The sequence below is a fragment of the Dipteris shenzhenensis genome, chromosome 25, assembly GCF_047967505.1.
Source record: "Dipteris shenzhenensis isolate YYH24624 ecotype China chromosome 25, Dip_SZ_1.0, whole genome shotgun sequence".
Classification (NCBI taxonomy): domain Eukaryota; kingdom Viridiplantae; phylum Streptophyta; class Polypodiopsida; order Gleicheniales; family Dipteridaceae; genus Dipteris; species Dipteris shenzhenensis.
In genome coordinates, this window is record NC_141620.1 from 42,032,508 (window position 1) to 42,045,108 (window position 12,601).

Below are 12,601 nucleotides of genomic sequence, written 5' to 3' on the forward strand. Positions count from 1 at the left end.
GTTGTTAGCTGGTATATGGCTAATCCAAGAAAGAGGCATTGGGAGGCAGTTAAGTCCATCATGAGGGACATGAAGAGGTGTGTATCTGCTTTGGAGGAGGAGAGATGCATGTATTTGGGTACACAGATTCAGACTATGTAGGGCATGTGGATAGCAGGAGATCCACTTCTGGTTATGTGTTCACCTTTGCAGGTGGTGCAGTGTCATGGATGTCTTGCACACAGAAGTGCATTGCTTTGTCTCTACCACAGAGGCTGAGTATGTTGCAGCCACAGAGGGTTGCAAGGAGGCTATATGGCTTAATCAGCTAGTGAGAGATTTGGGGATTCATACAGGTGTACCGACATTGCATAGTGATTCCATGAGTGCTATTCAGTTAGCACAAAATCCGGTCTTTCATGCAAAGACCAAACACATTGAGGTCAGGTACCATTTTATCAGGGAGGTACTTGAGGACAAGCGCATAGAGCTTGTTTAGGTTCATACAAATGATAACCTTGCAGATATGCTAACAAAGAGTCTACCTAGTCAGCGGTTTGAGTATTGTCATGTATTGATGGGCATTGGATAGTATGCTCATTGGTTGTTCTCCCTTAAAGGCACATTGGCCTTTAAGTGGGAGGTTGTGGGGGCTAAAGGCGACTCTACCTTAACCTCGGTTATGTACAATACTCAAACACACATATATATGGATGACATAGAAGATTAGGGTGTTCTACACCCACGAAAAACTTGTGTCTCTCTCTTCTGGCTCTCCCTCTCTCTCTCACCTTCTTCCATTCCACTTCCATTGTTGAGATCTCTTAGTATTTTGGTGAGAGACGTAGGTTTAAGTGTGGTAAGCAAAAAGGGTTCATGCATGTGTGAAAGGGACGTGCATCATCATGATTGGGGTAATGAAGGCTTTCGCCTTCATTGAGGGTTGAAGGGTTTAGGAGGAGTTTGAGGGTTAGAGGGAGGTTTAGGGTTAAGAAGGAGGTTCCAAGGTTTAGAAGGAGTTTCATGGTTTAGAAGAATTTCAGGGTTCAGAAGGAGGATCCATGGTTCAGGGTAGAGTACACGGTGGAGAACTTGTCTCCCTTGTAGTCATGGAGGTCAAGGGTTGAGGGACTAAGGGTTTAGGGGGAGCATAGGAGTGGGAGAGAAAGAAGGTGTAAAAGTTGAAGGGAGGAGCAGGAGGAGGGAGGAGGGAGGAGAAGGGAGGGGAGGAGGAGGGAGGAGAAGGGAGGAGGAGGAGGAGGAGGAGGAGAAGGAGAAGGGAGGAGGAGAGGGAGAGGATGGGTTGCAAGGTTAGAGGAGAGGGGAGGAGGAGTTGTAAGGTTAGGATATGCTTTTGGACATGGAGCACAAGGAAGCATGGACACTTGGAGACAATTGCTTGGAATACCAAAGTAGAAATCAACACAATGCCCCAGCTAGGTTAGGAAAACCAAACCATACTACAATCATCATAAAAATAAGGATAGGTTAACTTAATCCCTTCCTCCACCAACCCCCAATGAAAAAAAAGTTTTTTTTTTTAAGAAGAAGAAGAAGAGGGGGGCCTTTATTGAAAATCGCCCCCCTAACTTGGTCATTTGGAGGCCAAATTACACCCCATTTGGATCCATATTTGACACATGCGAAATTTTAGTGTAAAGAACATTTTTTGGGGGAATAGAAGATGACATGTTAGATGCAACATTGTTCCATATAGATGTTAATCCTTACTGGTGTGCACACGTCATAAGCCATTTGATGACAAGAAGACCACCCCCTAAACTAACTTCAGTGGATGCAAGGAAATTAATTCTAAAAGTTGATCCCTACGAAGCTGATTGCGAGTCAATATACAAGATGAGCAGACATCAAATTCTAAAAGGGTGTGTTATGCCACATGAGATGATGCCAATCATCAGAGAAGCCCATGAAGACATAGCAAGAGGGCACTTGCTATGAAGCTGCAATAAGGAAAATCCTCCTAGTCGGATATTATTTGGTCAACACTTTGGGCGAATGCCTATGGTTATGTAAAAAGATGTGATGTATGCCAAAGAACAATTAAACCTCAGCACAAAGATTTCAAATCCCTGACAACAGCTATTGCTCAAAAACCTTTTGAAAAATGGGGGATTGGAAACCCATACATCTAACACTATATCATCGTGGCCATAGATTACTTTACCAAGTGTGCTGCAGAAAAAGCAATTAGAAAAGTAGATGATAAAAGCACATCAAAGTTTTTGTACAAGGATGGATGTTCCATAGAAATTGTGTCAAAATAGAGCATCAATGAAGTAATCAATGAACTTTCAACTGGCTTTATTGTTATCCATGGAAGAAGCACAACCTACTATCCACATGGTAGCAAATAAGTAGAGTTTAGCAATAAAATACTCCTTAGTGTCCTCGCTAAGATAGTGGAGCCAAAGCATTTTGATTGGATATAAAAACTGAATGTAGCCTTATGGTCATGTCGAACCACACTCTAGGTCAATATAGGACTTACACCATTTTCATTGTTGTACAAACTTGAAGTAGAGGTCCCACCACAATTTATCATACGAAGCCTACGCATAGCAATATAAGAATGCATATGAGATCATGATTACCTCCAAGAAAGGATATATCAATTCAAGAAGAATACAAAGATGAGGTTAATAGCCTACCATGCCATGATAGCAAAAGAATGAAGGAAGGCATGGTTTGATAAAAACCTCAAAGAAAAAGAGATAAAGGGGACCTAGTTCTAATCTACAATGCCAAAGTCCACAAGGACAATCTCAAATATCTAGGTCAAGGGCCTCACAAAGTCAAAAACATGAATCCTATTGGAGTGCCAACAATAAGCATATAGGAGGAATTCCCACCTCACTAGTCATCCACAGAGCACTCACATGTTTGTGCACCATGACTAAAAGCCCTAAAAGAAAAATATTTCATCCCATACTCACGACACTCTCATGAAAAGAAAATAGAAAAATCTATTAGTGACTCACAAAAGAAACATGCACCATTGGCACATGAGAAACTATCAAAGAAATCACTAATGCATGTATGCATTACTAGACTAAGGACAGCCGATAGGATGGAACCGTTGTCAAAGTCTTTCCGCATCTAAGACCACATCCTCAACATCAACGTTCATGCTAGATTCACCCATCTAAAGAAGAAGAAGGTCTCAAATCACCACCTAAAAGGTTAGCTTAGAAATGAGCTAAGATGGTTGCTTGACATTGACAGTCATGAAAAATGCATCAAACACACCAAGAAGAGATACCACATGCCCAAGAGGACGTAGAGGAAGGAGAGCTACAAGCAGAGTCATCAATAATACATAATGCAGATCATGATAACTATAATGTCCAAGACAAGGAAGAGGTAGCAACAAAAAAAATGACAATATAACATTCTAAAGATGCATGCACATTCTTGAAGTCCAAGGGACTAGGAGACTTTCTTGAGAAGTTGCATAGTTTTGGGCCAAATAATTGAATATGTCACTCATTTCATAATGTCATATCAAAGTAGAGTAGTAGGAGTATACACATAGCATAGTGACTCACATCAAAAGTCTCTTCATATCTATCTCAACATCTTAACAGTGAAAAAGGCCTTTACATCTCCAACTCCAACTCCAACATAAATTTATCCTTTGAGACGTCTAAATGCAAGACTCTATGAAGTCCAAAATTGGTTCCCACCTGGCACAAGGGCATAAATTTTGGGAATGTGATATGATATGATTTGAATCTTGATGAAGTTAGCTACGAAACATCTAAGTTCTTGGCAGAGGTATGGAGCCACAAGGGAGTACAAAATAGTTCACACCTGTAAAAACTCTAGCACTCCCTAGTAGGCAAAAAATACATGATTTGGCTAGTCAAATATCCTAGTGCTAAGCAAACACACATTTACCACCCATAATGGAAAGAGTTACATTCCCCATCTTTTGGCCATTGCCATTGGCTCTAAGATCTAGCAGAATAAAACATCCACACTAGTCTCACCACAAGGTATAAATGTCTTTGATCCTATATGGGAAACATAATTGCAACCCACTCTCAATGAAAATGAATTCAAAGGTAGTAATTCAAAGCATGCACAAAGTACTAATATTGGCAATGAGGTTCTCTTACAAAAAAATGATACAACTTAGTTTAGAATTGCTACCACAAGAGCCACCGCAAATCGACACTAGGGAGCAAGTACAACAGATAGCCGTAGCTCACATGGAATTGACTACTGGACCAGATAGTGCACCTACATAAGAAACAGTAGTCAACAATGTCATTGACCCTACTACAATGTCTAGTACTAGCCAAGATAAGAGGATAGAATAACATTGACCCTACTACAATGTCATTGACCCTACAGTAGTCAACAATGTCTAGTACTAGCCAAGATAAGAGGATAGAATAACATGGCTACATAGGACTTGGCTGTATAACCAATATAGACAAGGCAAACCCACATTCCAAAGCCTATAGCATCAAAGTCAACAATTTCTACAATTGTCATAACTATTTGCTAGTATGGCATTAGATGAGCAGCAACACGAAGTAGAAAGTAAAATGATTCCATCATTCCAAACAAGGTTGTAGGAAGCAGAGATAGACATTAAAAGCTCAAAGAAAGCAGTTGCAATAGCAAATTATTATACAACATGCTCTAGAAGAAAGTAGGAATGATAGAATACAATTCATGGTGACCCTATAACAAAAACAATTATAGCCTATTGTTGATGCAAAGCTGTCTCAATAGGAAAATCCATGAGAGAGAGAGAGAGAGAGTTGCAAGAAATTATATAGAGGAACTCCCTAATCTGGGGCATCAACTCTCATGCCATGCTCCTCTGAATAACAAAAAGTGGGCATGCAATGATATAGGTGGGGATCCTCAACATCTATCTCAATATTGTGGAGTTGGAAAGGTCGGACTCCCAGGCACCTTGAAAAACAAAACAAAACTTAGAGCATTCAACCTACCAACTGCAAGTCTTTTGGTGAACATAAAATAGAAATAGTGCAATTATGACAATTTGTATGAAGACAAATGTTGAAATATATGGAGCAAACATTGAGCAAAAAAAAAGTCCCAAAGACTGTAAACAACAATCCAAGAACTAGAGCAAGAATGTATAGCATCAAGGAGCACCTTGTAAATGCTGATTTAGAGGAGCCAATACAAGATCTATTGCTCCAAAGCACCACATCATTGTATCTAGATGTTGTTGTGATACTAAAATGCGATGATCATCTTGAAGGAAGAGCTTGGATTTAGTGGAGAAAATTGCAGCTCAACATATTACACGCAATAACCTAGTCTCATTTAGGATAGGCCAATGGGACAAAAGACTCCTCTTGATCTATGCCAAAGACGGAGGAGGATGAGACAAATGTGTTTTGCCTCTTAGTACATGCAAGCCTCCTATGCATCTAATAACATGCACTCATGATCTATGAATACCTGATGGAAAGCCCCCCTCTTTGGGCATTGGTTGGACTACTACAATTATTGCAAAAGCCATCAACATCATCCATTGGATCGCATTCCAAGTCAAATCCAATCTTCAAGATGAGATCATTGTGTGTGTAGAGTAGCGGCAAAAGTTTTTCTTGTAATAGCTTGAGCTGGAAGGTAAATTTGGACAATCTAATAGGATAGGGATAGCCAAAGTACTCTCAAAAAGATGTAGATTACTTGTGAAATCATGATCTAGAGAGAGAAATAGTAAAATTTGCACTTTGTGAATGAGATAGAAAATCCTTACACTTTGGGAGGGAGAAAGTCCTTACACTTTGTGCAAGAGAGAGAAACACCTTACATGTGAAATCATAATCTAGAGAGGGAAATATTAACATCTACACTTTGTGCTAGAGATAGAAAATCCTTATACTTTGGGAGGGAGAAAGTCCTTACACTTTGTGCAAGAGAGAGAAAAACTCCTTACACTTTGTGCTTGAGAGAGAAACTCCTTACCCTTTGTGAGAGAGAGAGTCCTTACCTTTGTGCTAGAGAGAGAACTACTTATAGTTTGTGAGAGGAAAAGTCTTGGCACTTTGTGCTAGAAAGAAAACTCCTTACACTTTGCGAGAGAGAAAGTGCTAGAAAGAGAAAGTTCTGACACCTTGCGAGGAGATGGAAACTCAGAAGCATGTGTCAATGTCTCTTAATGCAAAGAAGCTCCCACTCTTTGGGAGTCAGTGTTCATGTGCTTGATCTCATGGTGTTCATGCTTCCGTACCCTATCAACATGTTCTACATGCTCTCACCATTGCAATCCAAACTCCTCCCTCCTCCTCCTTTCTCCCTCCTTCCTCCTTCCTCGTCCTCCCTCTCCTCCCCCTTCTTCCTCCTCCCTTTCTCCTCCTTCTTCCTTCTCCTCCTACTTCCTTCTCAACCCTTAACTTCGTGAATTCGTGAAGAAGACTAGCTCTCCACTCCTCAACCTTGCAACCCTCTCTAAACCTTAAACTCCTAGACACACTTTTCGACCCTATCCTCCTTCTAAGCCCTGTAAACCTTTCCTAAACCCTTGAACTTTGATGAAGGTGAGAATCTCCATCAAAATTGGTCATCAACACCTCTTTTTAACCCAATTGTAACCTAGAAACGCTTTCCATGCTTTAGCCTACACCTCTCATTGAAATGAGACGAGGCCTATGCTACATGTGTGAACACCGATGCTCCAATGGAAAATGACACAATTGTAGGTGATCAACGCCCTCGGAATCAAATTTGTGAGATATGCTTCTTCCTCTCACGACCTTCATGCTTGTATACTTCAGAGCTTCTATGAATTGCACTAAGCTCTCGTGGGTTGTTGTGCCACTTTTCCCCTTCCCCATGCCTCCTTTGTTTTGTATAAGGCCTTGAACGGCCCTTTCATTGGGCAAATTAGCCTTTGAGTTGCTATAGAATAATCTAGAGCACCCAGGCTTGTTTCTCCTTCTTAAAGAGGCTTGAAATCTCTAAGATAAATTATCAGCTATAGTAAGGCTTTAATGAGAGCCCAAAGACACTTGCTCTATAGGTTAAAATGAAGTCTAAAAGCTTTCAACTTTCTCTAAGACCTATAAAAAGCTCATGAAAACAACTTACCTCTAACCTCAATTGACACAATATCTGATAGAAAGAAATGAGAGATAATAAAGGAAACATTAGACTGACAAATACATTTCAAAGAACTAACAAAACAAAGAGGTTCTCACAAAAAACTTATCACCTCAAATGTAAAAGATACGCTCTCTCCCAAACTTAGAATTAAATTGACATAAATTGAGTTACAAGACTCTTGTTGCACTTTATGGATGGTTAGTTTATCATATGGATGCTAAAACTACCTTCTTAAATGGCAATTATAAAGAATAGATTATGTACAATAGCCCCACGGTTTTGAGATATTGGGACAAGAGCATAAGCTCAAGAGAGCACTATGTATTCCCAAGCCTGCTTGAAGTCATACAAACATATCTTTACATAAGCTTTTGGTCAAGATATCCACCACGCTCTCCGTAGGTGCACAATAAATGAGAGCTATGAAGATATCCTCAATAAATGAGAGGTATGAAGCCATTCTCTATACAACCCTAAATATAATGATAATGATTTTCAATGTGTGTCATGGGAGCATTAAAGACATGATTTTCCACAGTGGCATTGCAAATTGTCATAGTAAATGTGAGTAGCCACACCTTTTGGTGAACGATGTAGATCATGCATCCCTTGGGGCACGGTACTGTGGGTAGGTACTCATCATGAGATGTTTTCCTAGGCACTTTAGCCATACCATCAAGGGGAAAATTGTAGAAACATTATTCGAATGATATGATAATGTGGGTTAGTCTACTATATGTTTGAATTTTTACGAGTTTCTTATATAACCCAGCTCGCATTTTTCACTCCTTTACTTCCTTGCACTCTACCTCCTTTACTCTAATACCATGTTAGAAAAATTATGCATGTATCTTTAATACCATCATAAATAGTGAACCACTCATTGTCGCCAACTCTATAGTCGAAGACTTGTCCTAGGCTTCACCCAATGCATAAAACAAATCTCATGCTATCTTGTGGATGTATCCAAAATTACGCACGTATTCTTAATGCCATGTCATAGATAGTGAATCACTCATTGTAGTAGCTCCATAGTGGAGGACTTGTCCTAGGCTTCATACAATGCATAAAACATGTCTCACGCTATCTTGTGCATGTACCCTGTGTTAGAAAAAATTATGCACGCATCTTTAATACCATGTCATAGATAGTGAATCACTCGTTGTAGCCAACTCCATAGTGGAAGACTTGTCCTAGGGTTCACACAATGCATATAACAAATCTCATGCTATCTGGTACCACTAATGATATGGAAGTAGATTATAGACACATACTTAGAGGATGTACATGGAATGGAACAACCAAAACACGAATTCTAGAAAGCTCCAGAATAGACAAACCCCGATCCTTCATACCAGTTGTGCTAAAAAAGCTCCAAAATAGGTAAACCCTAATATAAACCAATGTGCTTAACCTACCACTATCCAGTAGCCTAGATCTTACCTTGTAAGCACCTCCTTGAGGTGCCTTCAACACCTCCAATATATGTTAGCCTAGGTGCTCCAATGGAGCTTTAATGGGCTGCAAAAGTGTTGCTTCAATAGCTCTCCTTATAGCTCTTTATCTTGTTAACGACCTACAGCCAAGCGAGTGTACCATTGATCCTGCTCTTCTATGCAAACCGTGAGGCAATAGTGAAGTACTAGACCCCCAGGTGGGACCTTTAGATGGGGCAAATGACCAATAGATTTGGCCGGCCAAATCTTTGTATTGGCCAACCAGTCTTTGTACTTGTTCTCCTAACTAGGCTAACTCCCTCGCATGGCATTTTGCCATTGTCCCATTGCCACGGTACTACCGACTCCACTTTTACAATCGACATACTTATATTTTGCTGACCTTTTGTAGATTTGATTAACCCATTCTAGGGCATTTATTAGTTGATTATAGGTGCCTATTACTTGGCTAGATCCCAACCAAGCTACCCCATATCTTGGGCTATTTCCTAGTCGTAATCTAGGTCTATTATACAGCCTCGCATGTTGCTACCCATTCGAATAGTATTTGTTGCACACTTGGTCGTCCTCAACTTGTTGCATTCCTCTCTTAGTCCAACCCTTGTGGCTTCAGCTCATGTGACCTCGCTCTAAGCTCCAAGTAGCCACTTCAAATTGGCGAAAGCCCAACCTCTTGAGTTGAAGCTGCTCTTCCCTCACCACAAGAAGTTTTGAGTGTAACAAAAAGGACCAAGAGCCACCTGTCGTGATTTTCCTCATGAGATTGATTTGAGGTAACTTAGGTTGGGTTCACATGACCCACCCGCCCAACCTTCTAATTGATGCTTGGCTACCACCTCCTGTCCTCACAACAACTTGCTCAGCCCAACACTCATAAATGCAAAGGATGTCCGTAAAGATTGTCATTGGAGGATTTCGACTTTTGTAGTCCTGCAAAAAGTTGTGATTCGTGGATATGTACTTCCACGGGCGAGTTCAAGCTTGGGCGGGGGGATGGTGTTAGACAAAATTTGTAGGTGCCGGACATCTTTTGCATCAAATCAAGGTGTGACCACTCGACCAATGCGCCTTTTGCATCTTTGGCTGTTGCCCGGTGTGAACCTCACCTTAACTATAATTGGAGGAGGAAATGATGTGGTTGCAACAACAGCTTGTCTTCATGAGAGATCTTTGTCCTTCTTTGCAAGTTTCCCTTTGCACCTTCATCAGCCAGCCCTTGTGTGCCTTTTCCCGGTTGAAACAATCCTGAAAGACTAGTATTCCTCATTTGAGAGAGTTGATTTAACTCTAGTTAGGGGAGGAAATGGTGTGGATTCTAACAGCTTATCTTCTTGAGAGATCTTGTCCCCCTTTGCAACTTTCCTTTGCATCTTCATCACCATAGCCAGCCCTTGTTGTGCCTTTCCTTGGGTCCTCCTATTTTTCATGATTTGAGAGGTAGCTTAACTCTAGTCAAAGGAAGCAAATGGTTGACAGCTTGTCTTCATGAGAGATCTTGTCCTCCTTTGCAAGTTTTCTTTTGCATCTTCATGATTGCCATAGCCAACCCTTCTTGCCGCTTTTCCTGGGTCCTCCCTCTTCCTTGACTGGAATGATTTGAAGGAATTTTGAAAGGATCAATATCAATTTTGTTGATTTGAGAGGTAACTTAACTATAGCCACAGGAGGAAATTGTCTTTGTGAGAGAGCTTCTCCTCCTTTGCAAGTTCATCATCTTCCCCCTTTCCTCGAGTGACTCTTGTCGTTGGGTGTGTCGAGTTTGATTCTCATATTGACCCCATCAAGGCCTTGCAAGCTCCCTTTTGCATCTTCTTCATCGCCATAGCCAGCCCTTGTTGCCCCTTTCCTTGGGTCCTCCGCCGGCGTCCTTGATTAGAATAATTTGAAGGGATTTTTAGTACGAGTGTTGCTAGGAAATTGTCATTGTCCTCCTGTGTTGCAAGATTCCATTCGCATCATAGGAAACCCCGGGGGACATCTTGCCGTGTTGTTCCCTAGGTCGTCCCTTTGCTCCGACCGCAATGATCTGGAGGGCATCGTGGAGTGTGACCCGGCTGGGCTGACTAAGAAAGAGGGTGGTAATTGAAGACGAGTCAGAGGAAGGAAATGGTGAGGTTTAGAATCTCGACCTGGGTTAAAAGTTTCTTTTTGCATCTTCTTCTTCTTTTTCTTCTCCTTCTTCAACGCCATAGCCATAGCCATAGCCATAGCCAGCCCTTTGTTGCCCTTTTCCCTTCTCTTTCTCTGCACACAATGAGGACCTTGGCGGCAGCCTGCCGCCTTCCCCGCCCCTCCTTCCTTCGCCATAGCCACTCCCCCGCCCTCCAGGCTTCCCTCTCCCCCGATCCTTGGAGCTTCCCTCATGAAAAACCTTCCTCCCTCTCCCGTTGCCCTCAGTGGATCTTCCTCGGTTGCCCTGGCGTCGGTAAAGGCACCTACGCAAGCCGCCTCGCCAAATTTTTGGGCATCGCTCACATCGCCATGGGAGACCTCGTCCGCGACGAGCTCTCTCAACCCTCCTCTTCCGGCAACAAGGCAAACCCCTGCCGCACGCTCTCATTTCCCCTGCCGTAATGCCGCGCATTTCCGCTTTGAAAAATCACAGCTTTGGGCGGCTGTAGCAGGCATTTAGATGCCCAGGTCTCCGCGGCCTTTTTTTCTTTGGATTTTGAGCGGTTTTATACTTCTCTGCAGCTGAAAGAGCTCATGAATGAGGGCAAACTCCTACCGGACGATGTGATTATAGATCTGCTATCGAAACGGTTAGAGAGAGGGTCTGCATCCGGTGAGTCGGGCTTCATTTTGGACGGCTTTCCTCGCACGCGGAGCCAGGCGGTAAGTATTGTTGGCAGCATCGGACATTTTCATTGTAAGCCGTCTGCAGGGTTTTCTGTTGCTTCCACGAACGCTTACAAAATTTTCTAATGCAGGTGTCATGCTATTCACGCAAATTTTTCCCAAATTTCAAATGTGAACCTTCTGAAAATGTCTACCGAGAATTTTGTCCGTCATTAGATGCTCAAAAATGTGTATCTGTCATTAGTGACCTTCTGTATGTTTTACTTTGCGTCTTGTTCTCTTTGAACTCTAAATTTACCGACCCTTAGTTTTGGCCACTGTATCTGTATCTTCCTCCTTGAGACCACCTATTTTAAACTTGTTTCTCTTCGTATCGCCGTGTTGTGTTCCAAGTTTTAAGCCGGTCCTTTCACATGGAGCTTTGGGTTTTCAGAATGCGCTCAACGCAAGTGGAAGCTAAGTATCATCATTCTTCGAAGGAAAGGGAAGTTAGTCAAACGCGGCCGTTCAACTGAGAAATATATGTTCTTTTAGCTCTTTTACCTAGGTTCGCATTTAGAGCGGGTGAAATTTTTTATGGATTGAGCTTATGAGCTAGTCAAAATACAACAAGGGGTGGCGTTTGTAGAGAAGATAATGGTTACTCGGGTGTCGAAATCCAAGTTTTATCCACATGAAGTGTCTCTATGAGTAAATAGAAGGTTTGGAATCTCAAGCATTTCTTAGGTAGCTGTGTGTACACAGGTTGAGTAATGAAGTTTGCATTCTTAGCATCGGAGTAAGATGGCAGCTAGCCATACCTTCTTTTAGGTTTTAGTAAATAGAAAATTTGATGTGCATTGTTATGAGACCATACCAATGATGTATCATTTTTTAGGTGATAGTTTTATCAGTGTTTGCATTTTTTCCTTACTAGTTTGGATACACATCTTGTCGGATGGGGGACATCAACTTGAGAGTTGGTTAAGGGAGGCTCAATCCATGAGTTATTGGCTAGGTGATATGTTATGGGTATGGTGGACTCGAACCCACCAAGTTAGGAATTTAGGTGCAATCAAGATGAGTGCCAAGTGCTACTAGCACACACCTTCGTCTACATGCCTCTTCGAGCACCAAAACATAGGATTGCTAGAGAGATCTAACGTGGTGTATCTAACCTCTTTTTTCTTCTCTTTCTTTTTCTCTTTTATTTTTTGTGTAGAATTTTGGACTTTAGAACAATAAAAAATCTAGATTTGTACGATTGG

General features: G+C 41.6%; 1 protein-coding gene across 1 annotated transcript in view; it reads left to right on the forward strand.

Moving 5' to 3' along the window:
- Positions 1-10,742: 10,742 nt before the first annotated feature.
- Positions 10,743-12,601, forward strand: part of ADK (adenosine kinase) — a 21,681-nt gene continuing 19,822 nt past the window's right edge. Inside the window, exons 1-2 of the mRNA XM_087396312.1 lie at positions 10,743-11,090; positions 11,250-11,390. Coding sequence (XP_087252438.1) covers positions 10,809-11,090; positions 11,250-11,390 — 423 coding nt within the window. The 5' untranslated portion in view covers positions 10,743-10,808. The remainder of the gene's footprint in view (positions 11,091-11,249; positions 11,391-12,601) is intronic.